This window comes from Pinus tabuliformis, chromosome 4_1 (genome assembly GCF_031772625.1).
Source record: "Pinus tabuliformis cultivar Carrire ecotype Pingquan chromosome 4_1, CPIR1, whole genome shotgun sequence".
Classification (NCBI taxonomy): domain Eukaryota; kingdom Viridiplantae; phylum Streptophyta; class Pinopsida; order Pinales; family Pinaceae; genus Pinus; species Pinus tabuliformis.
Genome location: NC_142303.1, coordinates 718644067 through 718666807, shown reverse-complemented (window position 1 = coordinate 718666807; position 22741 = coordinate 718644067). Strand labels below are relative to the sequence as shown.

General features: G+C 38.8%; 1 protein-coding gene across 4 annotated transcripts in view; it reads left to right on the top strand.

Annotated features, from left to right (window-relative positions):
- Positions 1-22741, top strand: part of LOC149178143 (pumilio homolog 1-like) — a 136043-nt gene that overhangs the window by 3066 nt on the left and 110236 nt on the right. For all 4 annotated transcript variants that reach the window (XM_089420280.1, XM_089420279.1, XM_089420281.1 and 1 more), the window contains exons 4-6: positions 19926-21520; positions 21641-21782; positions 22060-22167. In XM_089420280.1, coding sequence (XP_089276406.1) covers positions 20034-21520; positions 21641-21782; positions 22060-22167 — 1737 coding nt within the window. In that variant the 5' untranslated portion in view covers positions 19926-20033. The remainder of the gene's footprint in view (positions 1-19925; positions 21521-21640; positions 21783-22059; positions 22168-22741) is intronic.

Genomic DNA, 22741 nt, shown 5'->3' with positions numbered 1-22741 from the left:
CTTCGTAAAGATTATGTGTGCTAAATGTGAATGTAGACAAACATATGGTACAAAGAAGATAATATTTTCACTCCTTTTCAGACTTGTCTGTGGCAATGACTTCCTTACACTCCATAGAGGTTACATGCCACATGGTTCTGGACTTGTGTGTTGCACCATATTGAAATGAAGGAATTCAGGTTATAAACACTGTTTGGGGGTGATTGTTATGTGTTCCATCTTCCACTGTTTCATATTTTACTTCAATGATCTGATTTTGTTGTATCTACCAGTCATGTGGATGGCTTATTACATGTTAATTAGGATAAGCTGATAAAGGTATCTGGTTTATTGGAGTATGCAATTTAACTCAGACAAATGATACAATTGGTAGCATATTGTTTTTTATTACGAGTACGTTATTCAGGCCCATTAATGCCAGCAATGTGGTGTACTTTGAATGACAGTTGTAATATTCATTGTGTGTTGACTTAGTCCTTTTGAAGAAGTTTGAACAAGACCAAATAAGACGAGGTGAGCTCTCTCAAAGATGATAAGCTTTCAAGTAGTTGGTCTTGATTTTTTTTTTTTTTGTAAGCTTGGCAGATCATTTCTATTCCTTTTCAAAAAGAAGACAAGGTTTACATACACATCCAACAATGTTAGATGGCCTCAACCCACCCACTAGGAAACCGAGTCTGTTGGCCATCTAACTGTATTGTAAGCCATCCAAAATTTAAAGGTTCTCAAACTGTCTAGCATTGCAATATAAGTATGAATATCCTTATTACTCCCAATACCTATATAGCTAAAACATGGACATAAAGACTGTAAAGCCATCATATGAACTACGCAAAATTTTCACAAAACATCACCATGCTTATCATCCAGTTACTCATCAAGGGAGTCAATAGGCGTCAGATCCGAGAATTTGGGCCTCGTGTGGAGAAACCTGCCAGTCATCCATATGCCATTTATCAGCTAGGATTGTTTCTCTAATATTCTCAATCAAGATTATCCTTGAGGGTCAAAGCATTAGTAAAACATCTACCTTTTCTTTTTTCATTTTGACCTTCCATCGAGTTCCCAATGTTCTCTTTTTGAGAAGGAGAACCAGGAAACATACTAAACTCTCTTGGAGGAATTCCAAATGAAGTTGGAGATTATTGTCCAAATTGTAATGAGGGTCTTAAGGGTACTGTTGTGTTACTCAGAAAGGCTACAAACTGTCACCTCAACACCTCTTCCTCTCTCTTTAGGGTATCTCTTCTCCAACACAAAGGCGATTATCCGTGAGTTTGATTGCTAAGGCTATGGAGTGCAGGTTCTAGGTGATGTTTGAAGAATAAGCCGCAACAAAACAAGAAGTTGAATGACAAAAAGGGCTGCAGACAGTATGTCACAATCAACCTTAATAATGTGGAAATAATTATAGAAATAACTCTTGGAGAGCCCTATAAGTACCAATCTTGAACAAGTTGATGAAGGTGCTGCCCTATAATGATATATTGTTAATTTTAGGATAACAATGGTATGTTCTATGCTTAGAGCAATTTTACTTCAATTTTCTTTATTAGCCCAATAACATATCCAGTATAGCAATCACATCAACATGATGGTAAAATGCAAATAGAACATAAACAATAATAGTAGAAGACAAGCCAACACAAGAGGACACAAGATATGGCACCAGCCAGGGACAAACCTCATTGTGGGGAAACCCTTGATCAATTCTTCTTACAATTCTTCCAAAGTTCAGCAGAGAGAGAGAGTACAATTTACAATATTCACTTGCCCAAACTGATCAGTCGAAACAGCAAAAACATAAAGCCCTAATCAGAAAGTCAACGCTGGTCAACAAGGCTGAAATTGACCTCCAAAACAACTCGGTCAACCTTGGTCAACTCGGCCTCCAATAGCAAGATAATGCAGCCCAAAACAGTCCGAAAATAACTAGTCAAATTTGGTCAACAAAAGTCAACGCAACAACCTAAATTAGGGCAGTCAACACTGGTCAATGCAGGGGTCAAATTGCCTCGATTTTTGTGCCCAGAACAACAACTTGCCCAAAGAGAACTCTCCCTCACAAAATCGAAGTCAAATAGGGTCAACACTGGTCAAAGTCAGCCTCCTGAAATTTCAACCTCTTGAAATTTCAGCCTCCTGAAATTTCGGGCAAATCTGGTCAATGCAGCAATTAGAAAAGGCAGTCTTCCTTTCACACGTGTGGAGAGAGAGAGGCCCAGAAATCCGTACCCAATCAAGATGAGAGAGAGAAAGATGAATGAGATGAGATGCCAAAATGAGGAGGAGGCACCTTGTATTTATATGCAATGTTGAAGGTTGGAGGAGGCTAATTTGATGGCCGATCGACCTTGACAATTTGTCCATAATCAAAATAAATTCATAACTTCATTTTTACATGTTAGAATGGGATGATCTTTAGATCAATTCTACACCTCTAGGAAAGAGGAATCCAAGAAAAATATCAGCTGCCTCATAAGAGCTGTCCAAAGTGATGTTTGGCCCTAGTTGCCAAATTTAACACTCCCTCTCAACTAGGGAGAACATCACCTGCCAAACTGTCTAACAATTTGTACCATCCCTGTCACTGCATTGCTATGCTTTGCTCTGCTGAACCATGAAGAAAGAAGAAATGATCGAGAATGTATCATACCGTTCTCCATTGACTCGAAGTCAGTTCCCAACAACAGAGAGTGTGTCATACCACTCTTCACTGACTTGTAGTCAGTTTCCATTGATCCCAGATCAATATCAACATCCTAGCATAGGTAGTACAGTAGTACACAATGTGACCATTGATAGTACTATGGTCCCTATCCTCATTTCCCTACTCAATGGCCAGATGAGAGGTACTTCCCATGAGTCCCGGACTGAATGGGTAGGATGTGCCGGCAGGAGAAGGTGAACCATTCATCTTGTTCATATGCCATAGGGGAGGGTGAACCACTCAGCTTATGCATATGCCACCATGGGGTATCACGGGGGAATGTGAATCATTCACCCTGTACATAGCACACCACTAGGGGAGGCACCACTAGGGGAGGGTGAGTCACCCTATGGTCGCTCAACGGTCCAAGAAGTATCCCAAGCCCCTCGGAGCTCCCACAACTCACTATCCATCTCATTCAGGACCCTCATAAGAGGGTCTCTCCACGACTCCAAGTCGTTCACAGAAGGTTAAGAATTTGACCTTCCTGAGGGGCTTCGTAAGAATATCGATGACCTGCTCATTGGTCCCAATATGATGGAGCCTTATTGCTCCTTGTTGTACCATATACTAGCTAAAGTGGTACCTGATATCAATATGCTTGGAGCGATCATGAAACACGAGATTCTCAGAAAGATGAATCCCACTCTGGTTGTCACAGAAGATCACAGTGGTATCCAACACATGTCCAAACAACTCACTAAAGAGCTTCTTCAACCATATAGCTTCACAGGAGGCCAAACTAGCAACATTGTATTCAGCCTCAGCGGTGCTTAAAGCAACTGACTTCTGCTTCTTGCTCATCCATGATATTGAAGCAGAACCTAGAGAGAAGCAACATCTTGATGTGCTTTTGCAATCCACCACACTGCCAACCCAGTCTGCATCAGAGTAACCATGGAGCCTCACATTCTCAACAGTGTATCTCAGTCCATAAGTGATTGTGCCCCGGAGATATCTCAAGAGATTCTTGGCAATAATACAATGTATATGATGAGGCTCGAGCATAAATTGACTCAATGTGTTCACTGCAAAACATATGTCCAGACAAGAGTTCACCAAGAACATCAGGGTCCCTATAGCTGACGATACTCAGGAGGATTTCCTAAATTGGGCTCGATAGCACTTTCGCATAATTTCTTGAAGTTAAGTTCCATCGGAGTAGTCACAGACTTGCAGTCCACCATCCCAAATCTTTCAAGTAGCTTCACAACATATTTTCCTTGAGAAAGGAAAATCTCCCTTGGCTTTTGTCAGACCTCCAACCTTAGGAAGTAATGCATCAGTCCTAGGTCCTTCATATCAAATTCAGAAGCCTATCCTCTCTTACATTGATGAATAAAAGGGTCTGCACCTATCAGAAAGAGATTGTCCCCATAGAGTGCCAAGTTGAGAGGTCTATCATTCTCAACCTTAAAGTAAAGGTTCAGATCAACTTCACTTCTTGTAAACCCAACTTCATTAGATAGCTATTGATCCTCTCATACCAAGCCCTGGGTGCTTGCTTCAACCCAATGTTGCACACATCGCGATCGGGATTTAATCGGCGCCGGGAAAAAATCGGAAAAATCGTTAAAATCGGGAAAAAATCGGGAAAAAATCGGAAAAAATCGTTTGGCACAAAAATATTCATTTTTTTTCAATTTTTTTCAATTTTTTTAATATCTAAACCATCTACAACATAAAATAAATACATTGACACATAAATATGATAAAAAAACTAATATATAAGATGTTCAATATCATTTCTAGCGCTAAAATCACACATAACATTGAATCATGTCCTGAATAGTAAGTCCTGAGTCCCAAGTCCAACACAGCCTCAAAATATCAACAAAAAATATGATAATGTATCTCAGATTCTCATCATGTCATAATGTCATATACAATAAAATGAAAGTCTAATCCTATTGATTTCCTCTGCCCCTCTTGCGAGAAAATGGCACAACTTTCTCTTTCCCTCTAGATGTAGAAGCTGGTGCCTGTGGTGGTGGAAATGGCAGTGGAGTCTGACGTGCTCTAGAAGCTGAAGAACTAGTAGTAGCAGCTACAGGAGGCTGAGGTGGACGGAGACCACGTCCTCTACTGGTGGTAGTGGTAGCCCGGGTAGCCCGGGTAGGCGGTGTCACCTCCTCCTCCTGCTCCTCCAACTCCTCCTCCTCCTGCTCCTGCTCCTGCTCCTGCTCCTGCTCCTGCTCCTCCTCCTCCTCCTCCCCCTCCTCCTGCACTAACCAATCCTCAGTGGGATCCATGAGAGGCCTCTCGGTCTCAACCCTCCATTCAGCAGTGGTGTCAATCCCATCCAATGAGATGGCTTCTGTATCAGGTGTCTTCTCTAGTTGTTTCACCCACAATCGAAGATTGTAGTAGACATAGACCATGTCATTAAGTCTATGGGACTCCAACCTGTACAAAGTTTATGAAATAATAAATTAATAATTAATATTATAAAAAAAATATTGTTTAAAACTTTAATGAATTCAAAAATTTATTTGGAAATTTGCAATATTTTAAATGTTTAAGTGTTAACCTATTGCGCTTCTTGTTGTGTATTTTTTCAAATACACTCCAATTGCGCTCACATCCCGACGAGCTGCATGTTTGGCTGAGGATCCGCACGGCAAGATTTTGCAAAAGGGGTACTCTGCCACCATACATCTTCCACCATGCGTCTACAACAAAATTACAAAGAAAATTTTAAATAAACATAAGAAACAAATGGAATTTGAAGAAACAATGAAATTTGAAACAAAGTTACAAAGTACATACTACAAAGTTACAAACTAAAAAATACCTGGCATTTTAACCGTCCTATCAATGACAGCCATCTCAAAGCCAAATGTGCCAGCTGACAACTTATATTGCTCAATTTGTCTAGAGACCTCCATACGTTCTTCTGAAGTTCTCACCATCTTCTGGACACAGGATAATAATCCTTCCACGACCTCAACATCAAAATTAAACCCACATGCATAAGAAAATGCAGGGTTCAGGAAAAGGCCAGCAGCATGAATGGGACGATGGAGTGTGTTGTTCCATCGCTCATCAATGACGTTCCATAGAAGGAGTTGTCTCTGGAACCCATCATCTCCCTTGTCATCATAGTAGGACCGAATGGCTTCTTTGGCCCTATCCATGGCTTCATACAAATAGCCCATTGCGGGCTTCTCAGCATCAACCAACCGAAGAACCTTTACCAAAGGTTCTGTAACAGCGCACACCTCCTGCACTCCCGCCCAGAAGTCCTCCTGGTATGAAACTAGTCTGCAGACGGCCTCTCCTTCTGGTTTGCGGCTCATTGTCGAAGCACGCCACTCCTCTGAAAGAAACATTCTCTTCAAATCCCACATAGAATTCAAGAGGGATTGAAGAGATATGAAACTCGTCGCAAACCGTGTAATGGCGGGGCGCACCAACTCTTTGTTGTTGGTGCATTTTCTCATCAAGCTAAGCACAGATGTGTGATTGTAAATAAATTTTGTGATGCTTTTTGATGAGTCAACAACCTCTTTGACAAAGGGAATTTTCCCAATGTCCTCTAACATCAAATCAATACAATGGGCAGCACAAGGTGTCCAAAATAAAGTAGGATGCCTTTCCATAAGCATTCTACCAGCAGCAACATAATTTGCAGCGTTGTCCGTTATGACTTGGACAACATTTTCTGCACCCACCTCCAAAATAAACACATCCAGCAAATCACATAAAGTTTTTGCATCTTTCATTTGATGAGTTGCATCAACAGATTTGATAAACATAGTCCCCAAGGGACAACTAACCAAGAAGTTTATAAGGGTTCTCCCCTTTTGGTCAGTCCAACCATCTGACATAACAGTGCATCCTGTTTGTGCCCATGATGCCCTAAAATCCTCCAATCTTTGGGTGCAGTCACGCTTTTCATCTTGAAGAAGCCGGCCTCTGAAATCATGAAGAGAAGGGAGTTTGTACCCCGGGCCAACACTGGCAACAGCATCAAGAGTAGGTTGGAAAAATGGATTATTCCTTATAATGCTGAAAGGAATATCACTCCAGAGGAGAAATTTTGTCATCAACTTGTCAGCTTTTTCTTTTTCAGTTCTTTTTAGCATTGAACCAATAGTTGGTTGTGAACCAGGTGTGGTTCGAGAAACAAAATATGATGATGCAGCTACCGGATTGACTGACGCTGCAGTAGAACCTGTGCCACTTGGCCCACTTCCTTCAACTGACCTTTTTAGTTGCCTTTTGAGTTCTTCTTTGGCGTCTCTAGTGTGCTCTATTTCTCCCAATGCTCTCATGGCTTTTTGGATAATTTCAGCATTTGTCTTTAGACAGGGCACCACATCACGTCCAGGGATTTGTGCAAGGTGGAACTTCAACCTGTACACCCCCCCGAATATTTCCTTTCCACACAACTTGCAATACAAGTTTTGTCTATCATTCGGAGTTTTAGGGTCACCATATTCCCAGAAAGGATCCAATTTCCTTGGCATGTTTGTTTTTGAATTTTGAATTTGCAAACCTATGGAAAAATAAGGATTAGGAAATAGGAATTTAGGATTACATAAATGATAACAGTAAATACAAATTACAATTTAGCATTTGCAAAATTACAAGCTAATTATTTCCAAAATCCCAATTTCTAAACCCAAGTTACCCAACCAAATGCCAAAAAACAATGAAAAATAAAAAAAAATAAACAATGTTTAAAGAAAATGAGAAAATAAAAATCAAAAATTGGTTCTCATAGTCATAACAAATAACCCATCCCAAATCAATGAAAAATTTCCAAAAATTCTTTAAAAACAATGAAAAACAAAGTTTTTAGAGAACCAAAACAAAAAAAAATTAATCTACATACCTGGTTTATGGACAAATTGGCGATCTTGGCTTGGATTCCTCCTAAAATCGGCTCCCACAAGCGACGGCAACCCTCTCCCTCCCTTCTTCTCCTTCTCCTCCTTCTCCTCCGCGGCGGACTGCTAAATGACAAATGAAAAAATCGATTTTTCATTTAAAACGCCCGCTGCCCGCGCCATAGGCGATTTTTTATGTAAAAATCGCGATTTTTTCGATAAAAATCGCTATAAAAAAATGGCCGATTTTTTGGATAAAAATCGCGATTTGAATCGGCATTTTGAAAAAATCGCGATTTTCCGATTTTATCGCGATTAAATCTCGATGTGTGCAACACTGCTTCAACCCATAGAGGGTTTTCCTCAACCTGCATACATGTGTCTGACACCTATCTTTCTAAACACCAACATCATACATCAACACACTAAGTCATTAGGTAACATCATCAACATCATGACACACTTATCGCCTACTACTTTCATCTACCCCGGGGCTATAACGATTATCCATATCCAAGATAAACATATCTACCATACCACAATGAGATAGTTGCTTCAAGATACTATCAAACAAAACCAAGCAGTGATCAACGGGGCAAGCACATGCGAGAACATCACCAAGCAAGCTAGCACATTCATTCAACCAAGGAGAAGTGAGATTCCCCCAAATCAAAGACCTCTAATAAATGATATGATGCCATGAAGATGGACCCCCCCCTGGTTCAGTCCAAAGAGCCAAGATACCAACAAATATCTCCATTAATGTAACGAAAATTACGATTTGAACCTCGTACAAAGAAAGAGTACCTTTAGAAATTGGCTTGGTCCAAGATATAGCTAGTTGGCTAGCGTCAAAACAAGATCTCCACCTAAAAGCAACTTGCTCGTAGCTTATATCCCACTTGGTATAAGATATAGCTGAGTGTCTAGTCTCAAAACAAGATTTACACCTAAAAGCCACTTGCTCATAGTTTGGCTTTTTGAGTCTAGATAACACCTTCCACATCCAAAAGAATATTCTATGGTAGAATAGAACATAAATCCTCCTCAACTAAAATCCTTGAATCTATGGTTTAAAGGCTTGAAATAGTCTCTAGGGAGTGGTTGAAAAGTCTAGTCTCTTTAAAGTGATCCAACGGTTTATCTTCTCCTTGTTATTAATGAATATAATGGTCATTGGCTTAGCACTTGATTCATCCATGCTCTTTATTTGAAGAGCATGGGGGGTCATTTGTTAATGATTGACTGTGAGAAACTCATATATAAAATATTTTCCTTTTGCATTAACATATTGCCTTAAGTGGTTGTGTTTTTAATACTCTAGTTGTGTATCTATATGATGAATGGCCAAAAGTTGAATGATGTAATATCTAAGATTGTACATTGAATGATAATATATTATAATGAAAAACACATCAAAGGCTGAAGAAGAAGAAGTACAAAAGAAAGGGGGTTATGACCCACAAGAGGGGAAATGGCTAAGGGGAAAGGATCTTAGAAAGTGACTTAACCTTAAAGTTACTGTAACCTTAATTATGTCCCTGGATAATTAATTAAACTTTGCTTTATTAAGCCTTGGGTGTAGTGCATGATGGAGGTACATGGGTCTTCTTAAAAACATGTGGTCCCTTCTGACCATGAAAACTTATACTATATTTATGCTATGTAAGTGAATTGGGGGGGCTTTGGGGAAATTTCAAATGTTTTTGGGTGTAATTTGCATTGACACTTGACAGAGAGTCTAAATATTAGGGGTTTGAATTACCATGTAGACTATTGTTTGGTTGGGGGAAATTTGAAACTTGTCATTTAACTTTAAGCAAATTGCCATGAGCTTACTGTAATTGAACTATTGAAAGCTATAGCCATGAATTATGAGAGAATCATGGCTATGCAAAATGATAATTGCTGTCATTGAGGAATTTTTTTGCAATTGATGATCCTTGGAAGCCTAGTTATGAGATTTCTTGGCTACCTTGTTCATGAGCCTTGGAGGGAGGTGGTATAGCTCGAGAGACTACAAAGCACAAAAGGGAATCACATTTCTTGGGTCATGCAGGATGATGGGAAAAGAGGGATAGGGTTTTGGGATTGTTGTAGAAATAAATATTGACTGTGAAACGAAGAATTGGGTTATGAGAAGAGAACTAGAGCTAGCCATAAAATAAGTTTGTTCTTGTGGATTCATAGTCTTAGCTTAAGGGTGGCCATTGTTGAAGAGAGAATTGGTGCAATATGGAGCATATAGCTAATTGGTGGATTATATTCGCAAAAAGTAAAGATACTTTGCTCTGTGATGAAATGCAAGTTTGTTGTGCTTTTTGTTTGGTATAATATAATATTATTTCTAGTTTGTGCACCTTTTTTCTTATGATTTTGATTTACATATTCATTGTTGGAATTCTTATAAAGCTACATTTATATGTGAAATTTGAAATTGATGGTTAAAAGTTGAGGTACTTTTACTTTGTTTGTTGAATTCTACAACTAGTCTATATAATTGATTTTCATATTAGAGACAAGAAGTTGGTATGAATTTGGTGGTTTCAAGCAATACCCCATATTCTCAACAAAGTATAAAGGGTATTGGGTATGTTACAATGTTGGTTGTGGTTGTGAACTATTTTCCTATCTAAGAGTTTTAACAATGTAATACATGGCCATTCGTTTCAACATTAAACTCCTCCTGCTATTTCCTCCTGCTATTTCAATCGTGCGAGCTCATGGATGAATGTGCTAGCAGGGATGGCCCATATTGATAAGGCGATATAATGCATCACGGGGTAGGGGCTGTGCCACGTCCACCCTTGTTTATACTTGGTGGGGCGATGGCCATGGACCTCCCCAGCTATCCCCTCTCGATCACCCCATCCTGGGTGTTATCTTGAAAAATTAAAATAGAGAGAAAACTTGTATTTTTTGGATAGACTAATCAAGATCTAAACCTTAAGCTTAAAAAGTTTTGGATGTGATTTTTTTTTTCTTTTTTGTTTTTTTTTTATTATTTAAATGTTGTTTGTTTTTGTATGTTATGTTGAAGATTTTTATAGGGAAAACAAACATTTTTAGGGTAAGTATGCACTTAAAGGCAAAGAGTTGAGAAAAAAAGACCACCTTCATCTTCCTAACATTTGTTATATATATTGGATTAGCTCACTTAGCTACTTCATTAAATTATAGGCCTTGACTCAAGTCTTTCTTTTCATTAAGTTATTTTTGAAAAAAATCCTTGCAACTCTAAGTTACAATAGATTATAGAGCTTTATTATAAGTTGCATTTCACTTAAATTTTAAGAGTGATTCAATCATTAGGTGACTAATTTTTTTAAAATTGTTTTTGCATGGAACTTCAATTCATGGAGTATATTCATTGTAAAACTAATTTTCACTTATTTTAAAAAAGTGGGTCAACTTAGTTGTAAAAGTGAGTTTATATCTTAACGAAGGTTATTCCGAATCGAATCATAAAACCATTTGATTCTCCTAAAGAATCAGACCAAAAAATTGGTTGACCAAAAACAAAAAAAATGTTCAAATTTTAAAGAAACATATATATTCATGTGCATCCATATGCATCCAAACCATTTATGCATAAATAAACAAAAGTTCCCATTTATAAATTATTATTATCCAATTTTAAGGTCACGACCAAGCCAAACACCATATTGGTGTATGAGACCACCTTGTTTGTTGGATAAGGGAGACCACCTTGTTTGTCGGATTTCACTGCTAATTCTACGAGGGCATGCATACTCTACCCCCCTCTAGTTTTGAACCCGTGACCTCTTAGGAGGAAATATGTGCTCTTAACCATTAGGCCCACTCACGCTGTAAGCGTGCACATAACCAAAATAACATCGAGTGTAATCCATCTCTGAATAAAAAATACATCAACAAACATGCTCTAGATGGCCTCTAACATCCAAAAAAAACCATGCTACAAGAAATACCTACCTATCATCAAAATCATGCCTATATTGGGATCTTCATCATTAATATTCACCCTCTAAGCACTAACATAAGATAGAAAAAATGTAGGATGTCAAGTCTAAGATTTTGTTTGAGTGATTAGGTGCATTTTTAGTAGGATCATGATAGAGGAGTTCGAAAACCAATGCCACTAACATCAAGGTACACAAAGTGCTTGGTGCTCTTGATTAAATACTAGTTCCATACCCTTGTACATGACAAAATCCAATGGAAATGTTGCAATCCCCCCGATCTTGAATTCCTGAAAAATTGTTAAATCTGCTGGATTTTGAGTGAGATGTAAAATTCTACTTTCTCTATATGAAATCTAATGAGGTTGGAACCACTCCCAAACATCTCGAGTCTTTTCATGGTAATGTTAAAAATTTAAGTAAAAGGATTCACTTTTACTTTTAGAATTTAACATACCATGAATTTCATAACAATAATAAGGCCATAGGCTTGAATAATACTATGTTGCTACATTCATTTTTTTTCAAATAATAAATTGCGTTTGGAACATCTTTGGTCAAAATGTACGAAATTGGCCGATTTGGTAACGAACCAGACCTCAAATTGGACTAATTGGACCCCCAAACTGATCAGATCAGCCTGTTCCACCAGTGCCAATAACACTGATCTAAACTTCATTGTGTACCTATCACTACATTGATCAACCTGCACTTGCAACGTGTCACCTTGGTTCCCTTTTATACCTTTTTGTGAGAGGGCATAACATTGACATTTAGGCTTTTCAATGTCATTTTTTTTGAAATTGACCATTTTTCGAGAACTTTTCATCTAGACAACTAGTTTTTTCTTTTGAAGTCATCTTACCTTGTATGTTGTAATATAGCTAGTTCAAATGATCTCTTATGTAATATTACATCTACTAATGGAAATCTTGTATGGAGTATATATTATTGGGGACTTTACCTTGCCACCCTGGGAATAGAAATTTACCCTTTTAATGCATTAAAGAAAGCCAAATGGATAATAAAATGATGAAGCACGTGGATTAATCAAAATGGCCATCTTCAATGATTTTCAATTTCACCTTCAGGGAATCGAGACCTTTGATGTAGCATGGAAAAAGTGGGAAATCGTTTTTGGTAAACACAATGAAGCTTGAGCCCAACAACTTGAAAATTAATTGTTTGCTATAAATCCCAATGATTTCTCTTGCATTGGAAAGTGCAAAATAATCAAGATAGATGATCAACTTATATGTTTTATTCCAAATACCTATTAAGCTTGGGAACGCTTATTATGTTGTTGTATCTTCTTTCCACATCAGCAAATAAGCTCTTATTAGTAAAGGGGCTACTTACAAAATGCCCGCTTTTTAAGCCTTTTTTGGATTCTTTGATTAGAGATCAAGACAATCTCTTGCACTTGGGAGTGGTGAACACTGTAGGTACGTCTAACAAAGCCTTAGTGACATAATAGAAGGATAAAGCCAAGAGTTTGAAGAAACAACATCTTTGCAACAACAAATAAAAGAAGGGCGTTTTTGTCGCCTTAACCCACACTTCAGATTATCGTGGAGAAATTCCTTAACTTTGCTTGGTGTGGCCTTGGGGGCGAGTTTTGAGTTGAGGTTGTCACTCAATTCTCAACTCTTCCGTCTAGGCTTACTCCTTGCGAAGTTAATGAGGGTGGACCCTAAAGATGATCAAAATACACTTCAAATATGTAGCATCCGATCACATTTATAAGCTCAATGAGCACATGTATCCACAAAATGAATATGTGGAGATAAGACTAGTGCCCAGATGTAAATACTTGCTAGAAGATTCCAAGTAAAGATATACTTTTGCAAAGGAAAGTTTGGAAGGAAAGAACTTGAAATAAAATGCCACAAGAGATAGATGTACGAAAGTATGAAGATTGCTATGAAAGAGATGCTTTACAAGGTAAATGGCAATTGAAAGTGAAGCTAACTAGTGAGATTAAAACGATGAAATTGCAAAAGTATTGCAAGAGAGAGTTAATCTATAAATTGCAAGAAATAAGCAATTGCAATAAAGAGATAAATGAGATAATGGAATTAGAGAGTAAAGTTAACCAAGATCATTCAACACATTAGATTACATAGCATATAAAATTAAATGATAAGTTAGAGAGACTAGAGATCCATGAAAAACAAGTTAAAGAAAATGATTTTCACTCTGAACTACTTGTGCACATCAAAGCAATAAAATAGACACACAAGCAATCACACAAGGAACATCATCCCCAGTTGGGTAAAAGGGATGCCAAGGGGAAGATCCCCAAGCTCCCAGAAAGAAAGTTTGACCTTTATTAAAATTAGATCCCTCTTGTTGGATGTTGGATGGAGAGGGTACTTCGAAAAGCATTTAGAAGCGCTTCCCTCAAAGGGATTGATACTCTTTCCAAATCAAGTGATATGAATTCTTAGCCTAAATTACAATGAGTTTGAGCAAATGATTAGAAGCAACTTAAGAAAAGATCTAGGCCTCTTTTTAATCAAAGGATAGCCTATTACAATGGTGTTATGTTAATTTTAGAAAAAAATGGTATGTTCTATGCTTAAGCACAATTACTTCAATGTTCCTTTAGCAGCCCATTGACAATTTCCAGTTATATCTAGTAGCAATCACATTAAATTATAAACATTGACAGTGAATGGAGATAGAACATAAAATCATATGCAGAAGACACGTCAAGACAAAAGGACACAAGATGTGGCGGATGCCAGGGACAGACCCCAATGTGGGGAAACCCTTTGATCAAATCTTCTTATTATTCTTCTATGTTCAACAGAGAGAGAGAGAATACAAAAATCATAAATACAAGCCCAAAACAAATCTGCCAATTCAACAGCCAATGCAGCCCTAACCAAGACTTCAGTGTGAAGAAATTTCAACCCCCACTCCGGTTATCAGTTTTCCTTATCACTCCATGCATTTAGTTTTAAATCTAAGCATGATAAAATTTCTAAAATTTGGAAATGACAATATTTTCTGAAAACACAATTTTAGAGATTTCACAACTGCTGAAATTGCAGAAATAAAACATAGTAAAATTACGACAGCCACACACTGAAAATAACACAGTGATTTTTGGTCAATGTGACCTTGGAAAAACTCCCTACAACTTTTGGGGAAACCAGTTTGAGAGCTCTTTATTTTTGAAAATGCTTTTACAGAGAAATTGAAATACACAATAAAAATTCCAGCAACCACAAATTACAACTTATCTCAATTTCTGTGCTTGAACTCCACCTCGAAAATCATGCCAATCAGCAAACAGCTAAAACAAAAATTTTCCAGCTATAAAACAACATTAAATGCTGTACGACTTGCCTTGAAACATGTGCCCATAACTTGTTGTAGAGACTGTACGGATTTCAACAGTATGGTTGCCTCGAAAATTGTGCCCAAATCTGCCTCGAAATTCGTGCCCTTGATGCTGTCCCTCTTCCTTGATTTCTGTGCCTTTCTCCTATTGTACGATTTTGCCTTGGGATGCATGTCAAAAAATGCTGCTGCCCAGATTTGCTGAAATGTCTTCTTGCTGCTCTCCTTCACTTCCTCACTGCTTAGAAATTCTCCTTGCTCTCTTTTCTCTTTATCTCAAAAGCTCATGAAAGAATGAAATTAATCTTCCTCTCTTCTCTTCTCCTTTTACTCTCGAAATGACCTTTTGGGTTACCTTAAGATCTAATGGCTGAGATTCATTTAGATCTAGGGATGAGAATAAATGTGCATTTTATTCTCACTTTATATATTTTTTTTAACTCGCCCACTTAAATAAAGATCCACTTAGCCTTTTTTCCATAGTCACTTTTTCACTTTCTAATTCTTCATTGACTTTAATAAAGTCACCTTTAAATTAGAATGTAACTTTACCACTTCTATTGTCACTTATAAATTAGAATGTAACTTTACGACTTGTAAAGTCACTTTTAAATTAAATTGGCTTTACCACTTATAAAGTCATTTTAGGAGAAAAGTGCAAATAAATTTGGACACTTTTCCATAGGCCAAAGATCAAAGCCTTAGGGAACCACTTGTCCTTTGGTACCCAAATTTTAACACAACGGTGGCCAAAGCTGCCCTAAATCAACCTCTAATCAACTTGGTCAATAGCAGAATAGTATGGCCTCCAAAGAGGGTCAAAGTCAACCCAAAACAACTCAGTCAACCCAAACAATCCTTGCTATAATTTCTGCAGTTGAACCAAAAAGTCAATGTTGCAGTTAATGTGGTCAAAGTGTCCCCAATCTCCCCGATTTGCATGCCAAAGAATATAGCTTGAAAAGGTTGAAGTTCTGGCCCAAAACAGAAGTCAACCCTTGGTCAAAGTATTGAAGTCAACACTGCCCATATCATAGAAATTTCAACCTCCTGAAATCTACCTTCCTTCCACACGTGCGAAGAAGAGAGCCTCTAAGTGTACAAACCAATCAAGAGAGGAGAGAGTAGATGATATGATGAGACAAGTGAGTGTCCAAATGAGAGAAGGGTCACTCCTATTTATACAATTCGTTGAGGGTGAGGAGACACATCCATTGGGCGTCATGAGCCTACATTTGAATGAGGCCGACCTTGACAATTTGTCCATGAGAAGAATAAATTCAAAATTCCATTTCCTCTTGTCAGAATGAGATGATATTTATATCAAAATTGTACCTCTCCAAAAGAGGAATCCAATGCAATAATCATCTCCATCATATGATCTGCCCCAAGGTGGAATTTGGCCCTAGTTGCCAATTTTAACACTCCCTCTCAACTAGGGAGAATTCCACCTGCCAATCCATCGTCACGCCAACCTGTCATCCTGAACCATCATGCCATCACTGCCTTGCTGAACCATGAAGTAATAATGACGAAGTGATCGAGAGTGAGTCATAAGATCATACTACTCTCCACTGACTAAAATCGTTACTTGATCCCAGATCAATTTGTTGAACACCATGCATCCTATTCATAAGGAGTACGACAACACGATGTGTCCATCGGTAGTGCTATGGTCCCTAATAAGCTTTTCCCAACTCATTGGCTAGATGAGAGGTACTTCCCGTGAGTTCTAAACTCTATGGGTAGGATGTGTGGCAGGGCATCAATAGGGGAAGGTGAACCACTCATCCTGCTCATATGCCATAGGAGAAGGTGAACCACTCATCTTATGCATATGTCAATCGTAGGGGAAGGTGAACCACTCACCCTACATACATGTGTCTCGATAGGGGAAGGTGAACCATTCACCCTACACACATGTCAACCATAATAGGGTATCATAGGGGAAGGTGAACCACTCATCCTGTATCCAGCACACCGCTAGGGGAAGGTGAGCCACTCACCCTATGGCCGCTCATAACTAGCTCCAATAATTACCCCACACTCCCAGGAGCTCCTAGAGCCTTGTGTCCAACTCATATGGGACCCACATAGGAGGGTTGTTCCACGACTCCAAGTCTCTCTCGGAAGGTTAAGAATTTGACATTCCCGAGAGGCTTCGTGAGAATTTCTGCAACCGGCTCATCTGTCTTGATGTGTTGGAGCCTAACTGCTCCCCATTGTACCATATCCCAGATAAAGTGGTACCTGATATCAATGTGCTTGGAGCGGTCGTGGAACACAAGATTCTCTGATAGACTAATACCACTCTAGTTTTTGCAGAAGATCACGGTGGTATCTAGCACGTGCTCAAATAGCTCACTGAAGAGCTTCCTCAACCAAACTGCTTCACAACAGGCCAATACTTGTAGCAATGTATTCGGCCTCAGCGATGCTTAGTGCAACCGACTTTTGTTTCCAGCTCATTCAAGATATAGAGGTAGATCCCAAAGAGAAGCAACACCCAAACGTGCTCTTACGATCCACCACACTGCTGGGCCAGTGAACATCTGTGTATCCATGTAGTCTCAAATCCCTGACAATGTATCTCAGTCCATAGTGGATTTTGCCCTGGAGATATCTCAAGAGATTCTTGGTAGCAATCTAATGAATGTGATGAGACTCGACCATATATTGACTCAATGTGTTCATGACAAAGCATATCTCAGGACAGGAGTTGACCAAGAACATCAATGCCCCCACCAGGTGACGATACTTGGTAGGGTTCGCCAATCCGGGCCCATCCGCACTTCCACAACTTTTTAGAGTTGAGTTCCATCAGAGTAGTCACAGACTTGCAGTCCACCATTCCACATCTCTCAAGTAGCTTCACAATATCTGCTAAACATCCTTCTTTTCATGATAAATGTTCCATCCCTTGTTTCATTGAGTTTTGCACATCTGAGGACTTGAAGAAATGTTTCTCTTAAATTTTTGCTGTCCCAGGAGTGCATCCCCCATCCTGGAGACAACACGTAAGTTTTCAAAGTATGATCTAACCCATGAGAAAGATTGATAACTTCCTGTGTGTTATCTCCACTAGTCCAATATTGTTTTGTTTTTGTTTCATATGTTTCATCTTTGGTGGGTTTTGTTTTTATCGAGTTTATCATTTAGTGGTATATCTTCCATCTTGGTGTCACTTGTGATTTGCTAACCCCTGTACTGTAGAGATTCCTTTGCGAGTTACATAAGCTGGAAGATAATTTACATCTAGGTGTGACTTAGTATGACCTAACCCATATGTAAGATAGGATTGTCGTGAACTCCCATGGGAAAGGTTGAAAATTTTCTGCTTGTTCAATCTGCCCATAAAATGGGATGATTGGGCCATAGGAAAAATTTGAAGATTTGAGAATCTTCACTAGTTCAATTCTGTGTAGTTTTTGTTTCATACGTCTCATCTTTAGTGGGTTTTGCTTTTATCGAGTTTATTGCTTAGTGGGATATCTTCTATGATTCAATCTGGGTGTCACTTATAATTTGTAACCCCTGTAGAGATTCCTTTGCGAGTTACATAGCTGGAAGGTAATTTCCATCTAGGTGTCACTAGGTTTTCCAGTCCTCTAGCGATTCCTTTGTTGGTTGCCTAAGGTGCCATTTTCCTAAGGGAGGCCTGCACCTATAAGAGGTTGTCCACTCTTCCATTGATAACACATTTTTATCTTAAAAGTGTACCTTTAGGCTCAGAGCTAATGAATCACAATGTTATTTGAAGTCGACCCTATTTATTAGTTAATGAACCATCATTTGCCTATTCACCTTACAGTGCTGGAACATGACCCAGCGGAGAAAGAGAAGTACCTGTCTCCCCAAGCTATTCTCTAGCTGGGCCATTTGTCTATTCACCTTACAGTGCTGGAACCTAAACCCAGCAAAGAAAGAGAGGTAGCTCTGGCTTGTAAACTTATTCTCTATCTGGGCCTGCCCTGATCAATCCAGCCAAACTGCATCCACAGCCAAGCTATTCTCTAGCTGGGCCATTTGCCTATTCACCTTACCGTGCTGGAACCTAAACCCAGCAAAGAAAGAGAAGTAGTTCTAGCTCCCAAACCTATTCTATAGCTGGGCCCACCCTGATCAATCCAGCCAAACTGCATCCACAACCACTTGGATGCCATTTATCTGTGATTGAGCAAATTTTCTCCCTTTTATTTGAGCAAATTCCAATGTCTTCTTGTTGACATATTAGGCTCAAAGAAAACTTTAGGGGCTAATATTGGGGCGATTTTTCCAGTTTTTTCCACTAAGGAGTAAATTGACTTGTCCACATTTGAAGAGATTTTAGAGACACAGTTTTACCTTGTAAAACATGTGAGTTGATCAGGAGAAATTATATTTCTATCTTCTGTTGTTGACAGTTGTGCATGGATGCTTATTCATCAACTAACTGTTTTGGCTGTCTAGTCAATTTATGCTTGTAATTGACCTGTAGAGGTCTATAGGATTAGTTATAATTATTATAATGTATCTACAATCTTATGGTTTTGGACTAGCTTTGAGATTTATTCGTCTGAGCTTGATCTTTCCTTGAAGCTTTTAACCTTGGAATTGTTTGTTTTAAAAAATATTCTACTGTTTCTTAGTAAGAGCAGATAAGTAGCTTTTGTTGTTCATAACTGTAAAACCAAGAGAGTGCATACTGTGCTTGATTTGATTTTGACTAGTTGAGAGACTTCTAAAGTTTAAAGCCATTGTCACATGTTAAATTGGTTAGAACAACTATGTAGGATTGCACGATATGCTATACAGTATGATTCGTTGGATTTATCATGTATGTATCATTCCTTTTTATGCATTATAGTTGTATGGCATGTTTTGAACTTCTTCCTCCAAAGTATAGATGGTTTATTTATGGCCAATTCCCTGCTATTTTATAACAAGTAAAAATAGTTACATGAAGGTATCAAGAAAAGTTTATTAAGAATTATCTTTTACTATTAGGTGCCTCTTGGACTGTAAATATCATTTTACCTTCCCTTTTCTACTTCTGTTTGGTTTGAAACTTGGTTTCAACTTTCACTTAAAATTTTTAAAAATCAACAGGAGGACTTTCCGCGTACACCATCACCTGTATATAATCTTTCTCGTTCCCCAAGTCGTGCTGCAAATGAGGATGGAGTTGATGCCAATTCGTCTTTAGATGTTCAGCTTATGCATTTGAGAGAATCTTCCATGTCTTCTGTCAAGGGATCTGAATTAAACACTACAACTCCAGGTTCTCGTTCGGCAACACCTACTCCTAATGGAATCCACATACTTGGAGCCAGTTCAACGAGTGCTCCTCTACATGTAGTCACGTCCTCAGATATACCGGTGGAAAGTATACAGTCCAACAGTACGGAAGAAGCTCTGATGGATCAAATCACAGGTTTGGCAGGGGGTTCAAGCATTAGCAACTCCGAGCTAAACAATTCCATGTTGAATTCTGCAAGTACATCAGATGCATCAAAACTTGCCGATGCATTACAAGGTTTCAGTATTGCTGATATGCAGAACTTTGAGGATCACGCTCAGCAAAAAGAACAGCATGTGCATCAGGAGGGAGATCAGACTCATTGTTTTCAATTGCCACAACAGCAACATCAACGCCAGCAGCGGGCACATGTTCCCGGAGGTCAAGGCCAAGTTCAGCCACAAGTTCCAATTCAAGCACTACATCAGCAACATCATACTTCTATCAATCAGACTTTTCGCAATCAGGTTAAATATAATGCTCCAAACCTGATGCAATCCCCAGCTGCTGGGTTTCAACCAACACTTCAGCCAGGTGCAGCAGGTGCACCACACTTGTATGCAACTGCAGCTGCTTATATGGCATCTGGAAATCCATATTATCAAAATATGCAGGCTGCTGCTTTATATGCTTCCCAGTATGCAATAAGTGGATATCCTATGAATGCTTCTCTTTTATCTCCAATGATGGCAGGATACCCCACTCATGGTGCAATGCCAATGGCTTTTGATAATGCTGTGGCTGCAAGCATGAATGCACGAGCAGCTGCTACAGCTACACATGGTGGAAGTATGGGGGTTGGTGTAGATATGCAGCAGCTTTATAAATTCAATGGGCAACTTGGAACATTACAACCACCCCTGGCTGATCCAATCTACCTACCTTATTTGCAGCGGTCAGCTGAGGACGTATATAATAGTGCAATGTTTAGTGATCCTTTAGCAGGTAGAGGATTTGTTGGTGGAAGTCAGATGGATACCCTTGAGCTACAGAGGGCTTCAATGATGGGTTATACAGCTGAACAGAAGTCTCAGTTAATGAGAAGTGGGACAATGGGTGTACCAATTGCTGGCAAAAGTGGTGCTGTAAGTCCAGCATATTATGGGAGTCCTTCTAGTATGGCCCTTGTAATGCAATATCCAAATTCACCATTGGCGAGTCCAGTAATACCAGGGTCTCCATTAATGGCAGCAAGTCTTACTGGAAGACCAAATGAGCGAAACTTCTGCCTTCCATTAGGGTCGAACAGGATGACATCCATGGGTGCTTATTCTGGCTGGCAGTCACAGAGGGGAAACGAAAAGCTGGATGATATGAGATGCTCTTCTGTCCTCGAGGAGCTGAAGAACAGTAAAACTCGCAGATTTGAATTATCTGATATTGTTGGACATGTGGCTGAGTTGAGGTAAACACTTGCAATTTTTTAAATAATTTTATTTGTAAATCTAATATGACTTTTTAACCTGTTAAAGATTTTTGCTTCACATTAATTAAGCATATCATATATTTTGTTGTTTTGTATCAGTGCTGATCAACATGGAAGCCGGTTCATACAACAGAAGTTGGAAACAACTAGCCCTGAAGAGAAAGCATTGGTTTTCCAAGAAGTGTTGCCCCAAGCCTCAACACTGATGACGGACGTGTTTGGTAACTATGTTATACAGAAGGTGATAATAGAGCTGAGCAAAACTTTGTGGTTTAGAGTCTGCATGGTGCTGCTTGATCCGCATCAAGTTTTATAATGCTTCAAGCTGCTATTGTATTGTTAATATTTTTAACTTCCAGCAGTAGAGGGTACTTCTGCAGATTGTAATCTTTCAGAAGTTACATGCATTGTTTGTTGGATTTCAATTGTAATTAAAACTTGTTTTTCAGTGTTTTATAAATATGATTTGTTGACAGTAGATTTGAATTTTAATTTTCGAAAGCATCTGTTTCTTGCAGTTTTTTGAGCATGGTGTTGATCAACAGAGAAAGGAGCTTGCAAATCAACTTGTTGGTCATGTCTTGAATTTAAGTCTTCAGATGTATGGTTGTCGTGTTGTACAGAAGGTTTGTTAATTTTGAGAATTTTCACAGCAAGCTTCAGAATTGTATGCATGTGAGTTTTATTCAAATGCATGCTAGGTAGCAAAATTCCTAGAGTTGGGTTCTGTGTATATATGTTTCTAAAGGGTCTTGAGAACTGGGGGAATGCTGTATTTTCTTTTCTAATATTTAGTTTCGAGGCTGTGAGCTCTCAGGATACCAAAATAATGGTTATGAATCCCCAAAGGTCTCAGTTAAAACATAAAAGCCCAAAGTTTGTACATCTTATATATTGCCTGTTGCTTCGACCCCTTTTATCCAAATTGTGTCAAAATACAAGAAACTATTTTTTTGGAGTGCTTCATTTACTGTTGAGAAGCATCAGGCTCCTCAAGCAGCTTGTGTTCATGGGTGAGATGGCCCTCAATGGTGAGAACTAATCAGAAGATCTTTCCTTCTGACAAGCTGCCATGACAGGGGAGTACTCTTCTGTCAAAGTTATCCAGAAGTCGCACCTTGCCCCAACTGCTTATTTGTGCCTTTGAGGGAGTAAATCTGTGGGTGGACTATCACACCATGAGTTTCACAGCTGCACCAT